The sequence below is a fragment of the Cajanus cajan genome, chromosome 7, assembly GCF_000230855.2.
Source record: "Cajanus cajan strain Asha chromosome 7, NIPB_CcT2T_4, whole genome shotgun sequence".
NCBI classification, from domain to species: Eukaryota; Viridiplantae; Streptophyta; class Magnoliopsida; order Fabales; family Fabaceae; genus Cajanus; species Cajanus cajan.
In genome coordinates, this window is record NC_138523.1 from 15276570 (window position 1) to 15290324 (window position 13755).

General features: G+C 36.7%; 1 protein-coding gene across 1 annotated transcript; it reads right to left on the bottom strand.

The window, feature by feature from the left end:
• Nucleotides 1–5026: 5026 nt before the first annotated feature.
• On the bottom strand, nucleotides 5027–6137 carry LOC109787849 (NDR1/HIN1-like protein 10). The gene has a single exon (XM_083061178.1). It carries the CDS (start codon nucleotides 5949–5951, stop codon nucleotides 5244–5246), a length of 708 nt encoding a protein of 235 aa, XP_082917304.1. The 5' UTR covers nucleotides 5952–6137; the 3' UTR covers nucleotides 5027–5243.
• Nucleotides 6138–13755: the final 7618 nt, after the last annotated feature.

Here is a 13755-nt window from a genome sequence, read left to right on the forward strand (position 1 = left end):
GTCTCCATAGCATTTTTATTAAAATGATCCATGAATGACTGAAAAGACTTCTTCTTCTCCTGCCTGATATTAGCCAATGTCAATGATGTCAGTTGGTATGGCTGACTAGTAGAAAATTGTACAGTGAGCAAAGCCAACAATACTTTAAATGAATTTATAGATCCTGGAGGAAACTTAATGAATCAACTAAGTGCTTGGCCTTTTAGGTATGTTGGAAAAATACGACGTAGAACTACATCTTCTTGAGTTAGCAAAGTAACTTGAGTAAGGTATGCATCTAGATGTTCATCAGAATCAGATGATCCATCATATTTCTCTAGTGGAAGACTCCTCCAATTATCTATTAACATTGCCTCCATGATTTTTTGAGTAAAGGGGTGCTTATGAGTTGTAGTTACTATTACAAACTGATAGAGGGCTTGATTAGGAATGATCGAGACCTATACTAGTGAAATGAAGTATCAAAGAATTTTCAAATTTTTTAAAAATTTGCAAACCAGATCTATGCATTAAGAACTTTAAATTCAACGGTTGGATCGTTGAAATTTGATGTAGAACATGAGTTATTAAACGGAGTAAGTCTAGGTAGACTTACTCCTAGAGTAAACGGATCCCTCCTCATATATATATATATATATATATATATATATATATATATATATATATATATATATATATATTATTTTATGTTTCCAAAACTTCATTTCATCATAAATTTTATCCCCAAATAACTTATTTACAAATTTTTTCTCCAAATTTTAAAATTGTTGGGGATTATCATTCTTTATTGAATTCTACTTTCCCCTTTTTTACTAAGTTCATTGAACTATACTTAACATGATTGTAAATAATTATTTTGAATTTGTATTAATAATTTAATATTTATCACAGGTTGTAAAAATGGATTCACTCATTGTTGCTCTATCGTCAATTCATACTAAGTGAGTCAACCCATCTCGTTACACTTAATAAAGTGGGTTCAAAAACTCAACTCACTCCATTTATCGATGGATTGGCAAGTCAATTAGCTTGATAATTAAAAAATATTCTTTATTTTTATATTTAATATTTATTTAAAATTAAATAAATTAACTTATTTTTTGAAAAATAATTAATTTAGACATGATAAATGAAATAAAAAAACCATAAAAATAATTAGAAACTATTTACACTTTTAGTTAATGCATATATATATATATGGGGTTATAATTACACCGATGTAACTTTTACTAAGTATTACACCGCTCAATAACTTTATATTAATTATGAATTTTGTAAATTCAACTGTTAGATTAAAAGTTCATATCTCTTAGATCATATATAGAAAATTTTATATTAATCTTAGATGATTTGATACTTCATTTTTATAAAATAAAATTGACATAATATATTCATTTCAAAATACACTAAAATATGAATACTTTGATTACCTTCAATTTGTTGTTCAATTTTAACAAAATTTGATATACACGTATAAAGTAATATGAACTTTTAATCTAACGGTTGGATTTACAAAACTCATAATTAATATAAAGTTATTGAGCGATGTAACACTTAGTAAAAATTACACCGATGTTATTATAACCCCCTCATATATATATATATATATATATATATATATATATATATATTATACAATAATACCATACACATGTTCAAAGGATCAAAATTAATATTACTATTTTATATAAAAAAATTATATATCCTACTAAACATGTAACAAAAATATAAGAAATTAAAATAAATAAAAAATTAGTGGATTAACCCATCCCAACCCAATCTCAATCCATTTTTTAACTAGTTAGGTGGGAAAAGTCAAAGTAGGTTGAAAAAATGACTCTAGCCTGGCAGCCAAAGTCAGTTAGCGAGTTGACTTGTCAAACCCAATTTATATTGTTATCCCTAATATTCATGTAAAATAACTCATGGATATTATATAATTCAGTATATTAATAAAATTTCACATGTAGCAAAATATGAAATATTATAATACCTCAATTTTCTATTAAAAATTTATTTTTATTAGTTATTAATTATTATTTTTTGTTATAAATATTTGAGTTAGTTTTGATAATTGTTTTAATTATTTTTATACTTATATGGATATATTATAAAGTTTTATTATTAAATGATTTAATTATTTGTTTATTATTTTGAGGAAAGGAATTGGTAACTTGGGTTAAATGTTTTAACTGATGAGTTAAGATGGGTAAGTATTTTTTAAAAGGGAGTTATATGATCAATTTTTATTTTACACCCTTTTCTTTTCCTTTATGCTTATGCGCTTTAGACATGGGCCAAAACTTGTAGGAGAACACCACAGAGATTCACGTTCATCTTCTAGCACTCATCAAGGTAAGGGGGTAAATAGTTTCACCCTAGGCGTGGGATATATGTTAGGTAATAGGATTAACCACAATCCCTTCTCGTTTGTCTGTATTGTGTGAAAGGGATTTCCTAATTATGTGTCTTTGTATTCCCTGTCTTGCTCTTTAATTTTCTATTTGATGTAATTAACATGTACATATACTTAATTTCATATTTGATCTAATAATTATAGATCTTAGACTACTCATAGATTCTTGTGAGAATCCTAAATGAATGCATTTATGATTGTAAAAGGATATTAAATGAGCATGTGATTAGTACATGTCAAATGTGCTTTTTATAATGTTTAACATGCTTTGTGGAACACTTTTACGAATTGAATTGTGATTTTGGTGATTGGTACTTGTAATTCGAAATTCGCATATACGCAAGATGTATCTTCTATGACACGACATCAAGCACCACCTAAGTCTCGTTGGGCATCATTGAGGCCAAGAGCAAGGGTTGCTCTTGAGGTCGCTCATGTCGGGTGTGAGATGACCATCACCAGACGTAAAAGCTCCAGGGGCTTCCTTGTAGTGCTTTCGCCAAGTATGAGCTTAGCCACATTAGACACGACTTAGACAATGAGCACAAAATGTGTGTTGTTAAGCCTCATTCTGCATTTGTGATCATCCTTTTTGAATTCCTTGAGCTCCTTTGACGTGATCTTTGTGTCACTTCTTGTGAATACCAATTGATACAATTGAATTTGTTACTTACCCTATTGATAACAGTTGATGACTTGTAGGATATGAGAACAATTGATGAATTGCACGAAATGCTATTGCAATGTGATAATGCATAAAGCCTTATTTGACATGGATCATATACATAAATATCTTTGGAAGGGTACGATATAGAATACACGGTTAAGGAAGATCCCTTATGTAAAAGCTTAGGGATTAGTCTTCGAGGGCAGTCGGGTTTGCGAAACTTTGATTTCGCCCATTTTGTGCTTAAGGTAGAGCTTGCACGACTTTGTTGTCCTGACTAGATCTTAATTATATATCCTCCTAGTGAGAGTGTGTTGAGAGTGTGACTTGACATATACTCTTAGGCTAGTTTATGTGTTGCTTGAGGACAATATGTGACGTGATTGTTTTGACTGACGACACATGCATGATTACTTGTACCTCGTGTCCATTGCATAGTGTATGTGAATGAATTTATTGTATTAACCTATTATGGTTATGTGAACTCATGTTGTGATATAATTTGAACTACACCTTACTATATTTTAGATAATTGTATCATGTTTCTACTATTGTTGTGATTATGTCTTTGTATCTTGCTTGTATTTGGTTATCTATGTAAGTTTTATGTAATGAGTCAGAATGTGATATTTCTTATGCCCTTTATTTTGTGTTGTTCTTTTGTATGTTGTTGTAGATGACTTACATCTTGATATTGAAGATGTTGACGATGATGCCTTATCCTTACAATTAGGTTATGCTCTAATAGGATGTGACATCAAAACTTAGTTATAAATTATTTTTCTTTTGTTATGTTAAAACATTTGTTAGTTTTCTTTTAATTTCAATTGGACTTTAATTGACATTTAAGTTAAAAGTGTGGTACTCTCTATGTTAACACTTGAGATTTTCATTTATGATAGCATCCTTTATTTATTTATTTTGTATCATAGTATGCGAGATAGAGGATGTCACAAATATTATATATATTAATACATATACAATTCATGCATATAAGTACATCAACTAATATGAATATAATATGAATTTACACCATTATATAAAAATGATATTTTTTTTCTAATAACTAAATTTTACTTTCACTTTAACAAGAAATTTTTTGTCCCTATTTCTATTATGCAACTCCTTGATTTCTTTTTTAATAACTATAAATAAACTACTCATAAAAAAAATAATTTCTTTTCTTTATCTTTTTAATGCATACAATGAGTGTCTTTTTTCTTGTTAGTTTACTAATTAAATTAATGCATTAACATTAAAAGTAGAAATAAGTTAAAAATACTTACATTAAATTTATAATTATGAATTATATTAACAAATTTAATATAATAATAATAATAATAAATATTTATCCTTAGTTAAATAAGTCTAATAGATCTAAAAGGATGATTTTTGTTGATGAAATATTATTTTACCTAAAGTTATAATAAAAGCGTTGACTTATTTATAAATAAAAAAAATGTCTCGCCTAATGTAGAGCTTAGGCTTTAGTGGAAGTGTGGAACAATCTAGCCAATTTCAATGCCTAGTTATCACAAATACCAAATTAATAAAAGAAAAAATTAATACACCAATTAACTTCTCAAAAATAAAAAACATATATGTAACAATATATATAAATACATGTTATATAAATATATGTAATCTATTTGTCAATGTTTATCGTACAAATTCAAGACAGTGATTTATAATCATATCAAATATTATTCAATAAAGGTTATAATTTACGACATCATGGCAGCAAAAATTTGCCAAAAATTATTTGGCACAAAATTTCCGATAAAGTGAAACTTTAGGATTGCAAAACCCAATGAACAATAACTTTTCTTTGTATTTCAGAAGAAGCGCATAATTCACAAATATTTTCAAAATTCGGAAGCAAAATTTACTTTAAGAGACATATTTCACAACAATTAGAAAGAAAGTATACGTCGCAACGAAACTGCAATCAAATCAAAAGTATAATAATAATACTATATAGTAAAAGTTAAATCCATAACATATCGATCCAATAGGACCATGGTCATGGTCCAATCAAGGAACAAATGTGAAATGCCATAAAGAAAAATATACACAACCTAAAAAAAAAAAAAAAAATCAAGAATAACGCAAGATAAAATCAAGAATCCCTTAAAAAGCAAAAGAAATCAAAAGTAGAACCTAATGGAACCACCACCAGCGTTTGTAATCCCAGCCGCACTCCGTGTCCCGAAACGCAGCGTCGTGATGGGTCCCATTACTGGACTTGAGCGGCACGTGCAAGTCACACCGAATCTTGGGCTTGACGCTCCCCATCTTGAACCACCAGAACTTGAACCGAACCGTCATGAACAGCTTCGCGTCGATCGAGTAAACCCCCGAACCCTTCTCCTCCTCCAGCTTCGAACCCTGTTCGGCCGAGAGTGGCGCCACGCGCTGTCCCTTGAAAACGGGGCTCAACAAAGTCGTGTTCTTGCTGTGCTGAAAGAACGGCTCCAAGGTTCGGGACGCGAACCGGACATCCTGGTACAGCGCCACCGCCTCCACGCTGTCGTAGTAGATCCCGACCCTGCGGTTCGGGTTGCGGACCGAGATGTTGAGAGCGAGGTCGTACCGTAAGGTGTTGTTGGCGTACGAGAATTGATTGAGTGCGGCGTCAGTGACGTGGAACTTCAGCACGTTGGGGCGTACGATGAGCCAGAAGAGGAGTCCCACGATTACCACGATGACGATGATTGTCGTGAGGATCTTGCAGATGATGCCGAGGATGCAGTCGAAGATGCACCCGCAGCAGCAGCTCAGGCACCCGCCGCCGCCTCCGCCGCGGCGGTACGACTTCCGCGGCGGCGGTATGGCGGGGCCGTAGTATGAGCCGTTTAGGTGGGACATGGAATTTTGGTAAAGTGAGAGGTTTGAAAAATACTATTATAATAATAGAGAGAGAGAAGGAAAGTTTGGTTTTTTTCTTTGGTGGAGTGGGGTGTAATATAGTTAGTGAGAGATGGAAGCGCGTGATGGGGTAACAGAAAGATGGAAACCGCTTCCAAGGAAAGATTTTTAGATTGCAGAGAGGAAACTAAAACGGTCATTTTTGCTGGATTTGGAAACGCGTGTTATAGTATTAGCAAAACAAGGAAACGCGTGTTCTATGATATTTCAAAGTATCATAGAATAGTTTTTTTTTTTTTTTTTTTTATCAATTAATTGTGATTTTGATTTGAATGTGGATTAAAGATGAGTAATTAAGATTTAAGCATAACATAAATGACTTGTTAACTAGTTTGTTGACCAATTTTTTTCTTTACTTTTACTTATTTACATTGATTTATGATGCTTTATAAGTAGTTTATTTTTTTACGAAACTTATTTGTGTATTTATTTTATATGTGAATGTATTATGGATTTATTTATTTTTTATTATATTGATGACTCTATTTTGTTGTTTCGGTGAATTTATTAAATACATGTTTTATTGAAAAAATTCATTATTAATTTTATAAAAAAAAATTATTCAATTATATTTGATTCTAAAATTTGGACAAAAATGTATGATAATTAAAACAAAATGATTTATAATTTTTTAATGAATTAACTGGATAATATAATTAGTATTTTCACTTATATGATGTACAGACTAAATATTTATTATATATAATTAAAATTTAAAATAAATTATATATATAAATATATAAATTATTTTTAAAAATTAAATAAATAAATAAATATAATCTGCCAACCCAACATGATTTAAGTTTGGTTGCAATTTTCAACTTAAAAAAGAAAAAAATAATAATAATAATTTTTTTTTTTGTAAGGTTATCAAAAGTAGCTCACCAACTACACCACGAACCTTCTTAAAAATTCTAATCTTACTGAACCTGGTTTACATCAAGTTGAATTGAGTTGAGATTATTCATTTGAGTTTAGGTAATAATGAAGGATCCCTTACCACTTTTATATACAAATCTTATTGTTTACTCTTGCCAAAATAAACAAAAAAAGAATAATGAAAAAAATAAATATCGTCATGACACGGATTTTATTGAAAGGAAAAGCGCGTTTCCTTATTTGTCGTGACAAGAAAGATTTTTAAACACAAGTAAATGACCCTGGCTCTTGGTTCTAGTGGAAACGAAGGTTAGTGGTGAATAAGAATATTTTCAAAAGTTAAATTAATTAGTTGGTTGATTTTTTTATTCGATAGAAAGTCAATTTTATGATGAGTATACTTTAAAAGTGAGAAAATGTTGACTTTAAATATTAATTACTTCGGATTTATTTTTGAAATTCCATTTTTATATATAATTTTATTCTTTTAATATTAATCTATTATATATATTTTTTTAAAATTAATTTTGTCACAATGTCGTTGGGTGAACAAAATCTTTCTTCACACTAACTTGTTTATTATGTCTCTTTAAAATGTTAATAATTCTTATTTTTATAATTAATAATTTTTCATGAATTACACAAGTGTTTTTATCTCTACCCAAAATATATAACAAAATATATAATATATATATATATATATATAGAGAGAAGATATTTAAAATTATAAAATATGTAGTTCACCAAAATTCTTAAATTGTAAAGTAACGAAAAATTGTTCCACAAAAGTAGATATTTGTTTAGAGGATTTAGTGATCATACATCGAGTTTTTTACTCAAATAATACTATTTTTTTAAAAAAAATTACCTAAATAGCAACTGTGCAAATTTATTTCCCTAACTAGCACCATTTACTATTCACGTTCAGAACGGACCGTTCTGATTTCGAAACGGACCATTCCAGTTTAAAAAATAACACATGAAGAATGGATCAGAACGGGCAGTTCCATATTCAAAATTAGTACATCAAAAGTGGAAGCAGAACGGGTCATTTGTGAGACCCCTCTTCTTTTCCTTTTCCTTTCCCGACACTCTCACTCACTCTTGCTTATCTTCTTTCTCTCTTGGCTTTGGGGTGATCTTGGTGGCTGTAGGTGAGGGCGGTGAGTAGCTGATTTCCTTCCCCGGGTGCTGAATTCCTCGAGCTTGTCTTCTTCCCCATTCAAGCATTTTTCTTCCTTCTTCTCCTCTCTTCTTCCCGGAAGCTGGGATCTTCGATTAGAGGTAAGGGAAGTTAGTTTTCTTGCTGCGTTTTGGTTGAAATGGGTTTGAGAACTCATTGGGATGTTAAAGATTGTCGGATTCTTGGCTGATTTGGGGGAAATATTAAGTTTTGAGGATTTTGGGGTTTTGAGAAAATTCTTGGTTTTTATTTGATTTGTGGATGCATGTATGAAAAAATGTCGTTTTCGAACTCTTGGATGGAAATGTGATACTTTGGCTGGATTGCATGTACTTGAAAGTGATTTTTACAGGTGTTTGGGGAAATTGAGGTGGTGCGGGATTTTGCTGAGGTGTTTCCAGATGAAGTACCTGGGTTGCCTCCTACTAGGGAGATGGAGTTTAGCATTGACTTGGTTCCAGGAGCGGGGCCAGTTTCGGTGGCTCCCTATAGAATGGCTCTTGCTAAGTTGGTTGAGTTGAAGGGTCAGTTGGAAGACCTATTGGAGAAGCAGTTGGTGCGGCCGAGCGTTTCGCCGTGGGGTGCTCCTGTGTTGTTGGTGAAGAAGAAGGACGGAGGTAGTCGACTTTGTGTAGATTACCGGCAGTTGAATAAGTTGACCGTCAAGAACAAATATCCACTCCCTCGGATAGATGACTTGATGGATCAACTGAGGGGAGCATCGGTGTTTTCAAAGATTGACTTGAGGTCGGGCTATCACCAGATTAGGGTGAAGGAGGGTGACATACCGAAGACTGCTTTCAGGACTAGGTATGGTCACTATGAGTATGTCGTGATGCCGTTTGGTGTGACCAACGCCCCTGCAATGTTCATGGATTACATGAACAGGATCTTCCGGCCATTCTTGGATAAATTTGTGTTGGTATTCATTGACGACATCTTGATTTATTCAAGAACCCGGGAAGAACATGGAGAGCACTTGAGGTCGGTGCTGGAGATTTTGAAGGCGAAGCAGTTGTATGCCAAGCTTTCTAAATGTAAGTTTTGGTTGGATGAAGTGAAGTTCTTGGGCCACGTGATTTCAGCTGAGGGGATTGCTGTGGATCCGGCTAAGGTGGAGTCGGTGTTGCAATGGGAGCGCCCTAGGACTGTCACTGATATACGGAGTTTCGTGGGTCTGGCGGGTTATTATCGGCGGTTCATTGAGGGATTCTCCAGGATAGTAGCGCCTCTGACCCAGTTGACGAGGAAGGAGCAGCCGTTCATTTGGACAGATGCCTGTGAGCGAAGTTTTGAGGAGTTGAAGAGGAGGTTGACTACTTCTCATGTGTTGGTGTTGCCGGATTCTGGTGAACCCTTTGATGTGTACTGTGATGCCTCTCACCAGGGTCTTGGGTGTGTGCTGATGCAACACAGGAAAGTAGTGGCCTATGCTTCAAGGCAACTGAAGAACCATGAGAGGAATTATCCCACTCATGACTTGGAGTTGGCAGCTGTTGTTTTTGCCTTGAAGATATGGCGACATTATCTGTATGGTGCTCAGTTCAGTGTCTTCAGTGATCACAAGAGTTTGAAATACCTGTTCGATCAGAAGGAGCTGAACATGAGGCAGAGGAGGTGGATGGAATTCCTGAAGGACTATGACTTCCAGTTGATGTATCATCCTGGTAAGGCCAATGTTGTGGCAGACGCACTGAGCAGGAAAACCATTCACATGTCTGGGATGATGGTGAAGGAGTTGGAGTTGGTGGAGAAGTTCAGGGATTTAAATCTCTGTGTGGAGTTAGCTCAGGATCACATTAGTTGTGGGGCAATTACCATAACTAATGAATTCTTGAGGCAGGTGGGACTCAAGCAGTTGCAGGATGCCGAGTTGGTGAAACTTCTGGGGTTGCTGGGTATCGAGAAGGCGGTTGGCTTTGAGTTGGGAGGAGATGGAATCTTGAGGTTCAAGGGCAGAATTTGCCTGCCTCAGGATACTGAGCTGAAGAGGGTTGTGTTGGAAGAAGGCCACAAGAGTAGGCTTAGCATACATCCGGGTATGACTAAGATGTACCAGGACCTCAAGAAGACCTTCTGGTGGTCTGGTATGAAGAGGGAGATAGTTGAGTATGTGGTGGCCTGTCTGACCTGTCAGAAGGCGAAGGTTGAACATTAGAAGCCGAGTGGGTTGATGCAGCAGATAGAAATTCCAGAGTGGAAGTGGGATAGCATTACTACGGATTTCATTGTAGGGTTGCCTAGGTCAGCTAGGAATAGTGATGCTATCTGGGTGATTGTCGACCGGTTGACCAAGTGTGCACATTTCTTGCCTGTCAACATCAAGTGGTCCTTGGAGAAGCTGACGCAGTTATATGTGAGGGAAATAGTACGGTTGTACGGGGTGCCTTCCAGTATTATTTCAGACAGAGATCCGAGGTTCACTTCCAGATTTTGGCAGAGTCTGCACCAAGCCTTGGGCACGAAGTTGAAGCTGAGTTCTGCTTATCATCCTCAGACGGATGGTCAGTCAGAGAGGACGATTCAGTCCTTGAAAGATTTGCTGAGGGCTTGTGTGTTAGACCACTTGGGTAGTTGGGAGGAGGTCCTACCGTTGGTGGAATTTACGTACAATAATAGTTTTCATGCTAGTATTGGGATGCCGCCGTTTGAAGCCTTGTATGGCAGGAGGTGTAGGACTCCTCTGTGCTGGTACCAAGAGGGTGAGTCAGTGGTTGTAGGACCAGAGTTGATCCTACAGACTACTGAAAAGGTGAAAATGATTCAGGAGAAGATGAGGACTGCTTAGAGTAGGCAAAAATCATATGCTGACAAAAGGCGTAAGCCTTTGGAGTTTTCCGAAGGGGAACATGTGTTTCTGAAGGTGACTCCGACTACTGGTGTGGGTAGAACACTAAGAGCAAGGAAGTTGACGCCAAGGTTTGTGGGTCCCCATCAGATCATACAGCGTGTGGGTCCGGTTGCTTATCGGTTGGCTTTGCCACCGTCTCTTTCAAACCTACACGATATGTTTCATGTCTCCCAGCTGCAGAAATATGTTCATGACCCGAGTCATGTGGTGGAGTTGGATGATGTGCCGGTGAAGGAGAATCTGACCTTTGAGAAGTTACCAGTAGCAGTGGTTGACCATAAGTTGAAGGAGTTAAGGGGCAAGTCCATTGCTCTAGTGAAGGTGTTATGGGATGCGGCTACAGGTGAGGCTACTTGGGAGGTGGAGCAGCAGTGTAGGGAGCGGTATCCGTTTCTTTTTCCCAAGTAAGTCGGTTTTCGGGGACGAAAACCCTTATTGTTGGGGAGGTTGTGAGACCCCTCTTCTTTTCCTTTTCCTTTCCCGACACTCTCACTCACTCTTGCTTATCTTCTTTCTCTCTTGGCTTTGGGGTGATCTTGGTGGCTGTAGGTGAGGGCGGTGAGTAGCTGATTTCCTTCCCCGGGTGCTGAATTCCTCGAGCTTGTCTTCTTCCCCATTCAAGCATTTTTCTTCCTTCTTCTCCTCTCTTCTTCCCAGAAGCTGGGATCTTCGATTAGAGGTAAGGGAAGTTAGTTTTCTTGCTGCGTTTTGGTTGAAATGGGTTTGAGAACTCATTGGGTTGTTATAAAGATTGTCGGATTCTTGGCTGATTTGGGGGAAATATTGAGTTTTGAGGATTTTGGGGTTTTGAGAAAATTCTTGGTTTTTATTTGATTTGTGGATGCATGTATGAAAAAATGTCGTTTTCGAACTCTTGGATGGAAATGTGATACTTTGGCTGGATTGCATGTACTTGAAAGTGATTTTTACAGGTGTTTGGGGAAATTTTCGAACTGGGTAGGGTTGCAGATGAGCTTCGCGCTGAGCGCTGTTCATCCCGCTGAGCGCGTGACCGCCAGGGGACCTCATTTAGTCAAGCTCGCTGAGCGCCTTGATGAGTGCGCTGGGCGCGCTTGAGAATGTGGGTCTCTGGTTGGCCCTCGCTGGGCGCGACTTGGACTGCGCTAAGCGCGATACCCATTGTATCTTGTTGTTGGGCTCCAGAGGCTGAGTTAAGTGCGACCCTTGTCGCGCTGGGCGTGAGACTCCTTGGAAGTCTCAGCCTCGCGGGCGCTAGGCGCAATTCCGAATTGCGCTGGGCGCGAGACCAAGGGGTGGTCTCTGCCTACCCCCGCGCTGAGCGCTGGGTTAGGTACGCCGGGCGTGGGAGACTCCTTGAAGTCTCTGCCTGGCTTGCGCTGGGCGCAATGGATGTTGCGCCAAGCGCGGGAGAGCCTTGTGCTCTCTGGCTGAGTCCCGCTGAGCGCGAGCAGCTTGCGCTGGGCGTGCTAGCCCCCTGGTGCTCTCTGGTTGTACCGCGCTGGGCGTAACCATGAGTGCGCCGGGCGCGGGGAGGAGAAATCTTTATATGTTAGTTGATGTTGTTTTATACTTAGTTGAGTTGAAATAGATGAATATATTGTGATGAACTGAGTTGAAAATGATGGATGTGGTGTGATGATTAGGAGATAATGTTGTTGAAAATGTTGAGCTATAATTAGCTGTGTTGCAAGATGTTGAGACGTGTTGTATGTTGACAAGTTGTGCTGTGTTGCATGTTGAGAAATTGAGTTATGTTGTATGTTGATAAGTTGATGTTGAGTTGTCCAGTTGAGTTGTGTTGAAAGTTGATGTTGAGTTGTCCAGCTGTGTTGTGTTGCAAGTTGATATGTTGAGTAGCAAGAGTTGAGTTGTATTGAATGTTGATATGGATTGTTGTAGGCCTAAATGGCTGAGTTGTTGTAGGCCTAAATGGCTGAGTTGTTGTAGGCCTAAATGGCTGAGTTGTTGTAGGCCTAAATGGCTGAGTTGTTGTAGGCCAAAGCGGCTGAGTTGTTGTAGGAGATCTCCGAGGTGATATGCGTGACGACGCATTTGTATTCAATTGCTGGTTGGTTGTATAAATTGATGGATAGTAGAATGTTGTTGTATTGGCGGTTGAAGTTGTTCTAATTACTTGAATTTTGTTATACGTTGTTTCTTTCTATACTAGCTTACCCTTTTCTGTTTCCTTGTGGTTGGACTGCTATGATCGTACTATGTACGGGAGCAGAACAAGAATAGGTGTTTGGTTCGTGATGAGTAGGCAGCTAGTAGGCGGAGCTGGCTATGTTTGATTGGTGTTTTGTTGTAGTGGCTACTAGGTGTAGCGGTTGGCGTTGTATCTTGTTTGGTACTGTTATTTTGGCACTCTAACCCTAGTCGGAGTAGGACTTTGTATATAATTATATTCTAGAACCTATATTTATATACTTGTTCTTTCTGCCTAGTGTTTCCGGTGTTCAGTGGTGCGTGTAGGACCTGTCGGGTCGTTACATCATTCTGAATCCAAAACGGGCAGTTCTGGCCTATAAATATTTTTTTTTTCGATTTTCACTTATCAAATACCAAAACTCAGAAACTAACATCAAATAATTAAATTTATTGAATATTAACATTATAAATATAACTAAATAAATTTATTAAAATTCAATACAACAATAAAGATCAATGGTGGCGAAAACTGATTATGTTGTTCTGTAATGTCCATCTCTGGTTTAATCATGCTGGACTTTGCTGCAATTACACCACATTACATTTAGCGTTATTGTAAATCTCCCAGCGGGTCATGCAAGCAAGAGATATGAACTTTCTGGAACTTGCCGCAATCACACCACATTACATTTAGCCTT

Bases quoted from the DNA above. Each gene is read 5' to 3' on its own strand.
- LOC109787849 (XM_083061178.1), bottom strand. From the start codon at position 5,951: ATGTCCCACCTAAACGGCTCATACTACGGCCCCGCCATACCGCCGCCG.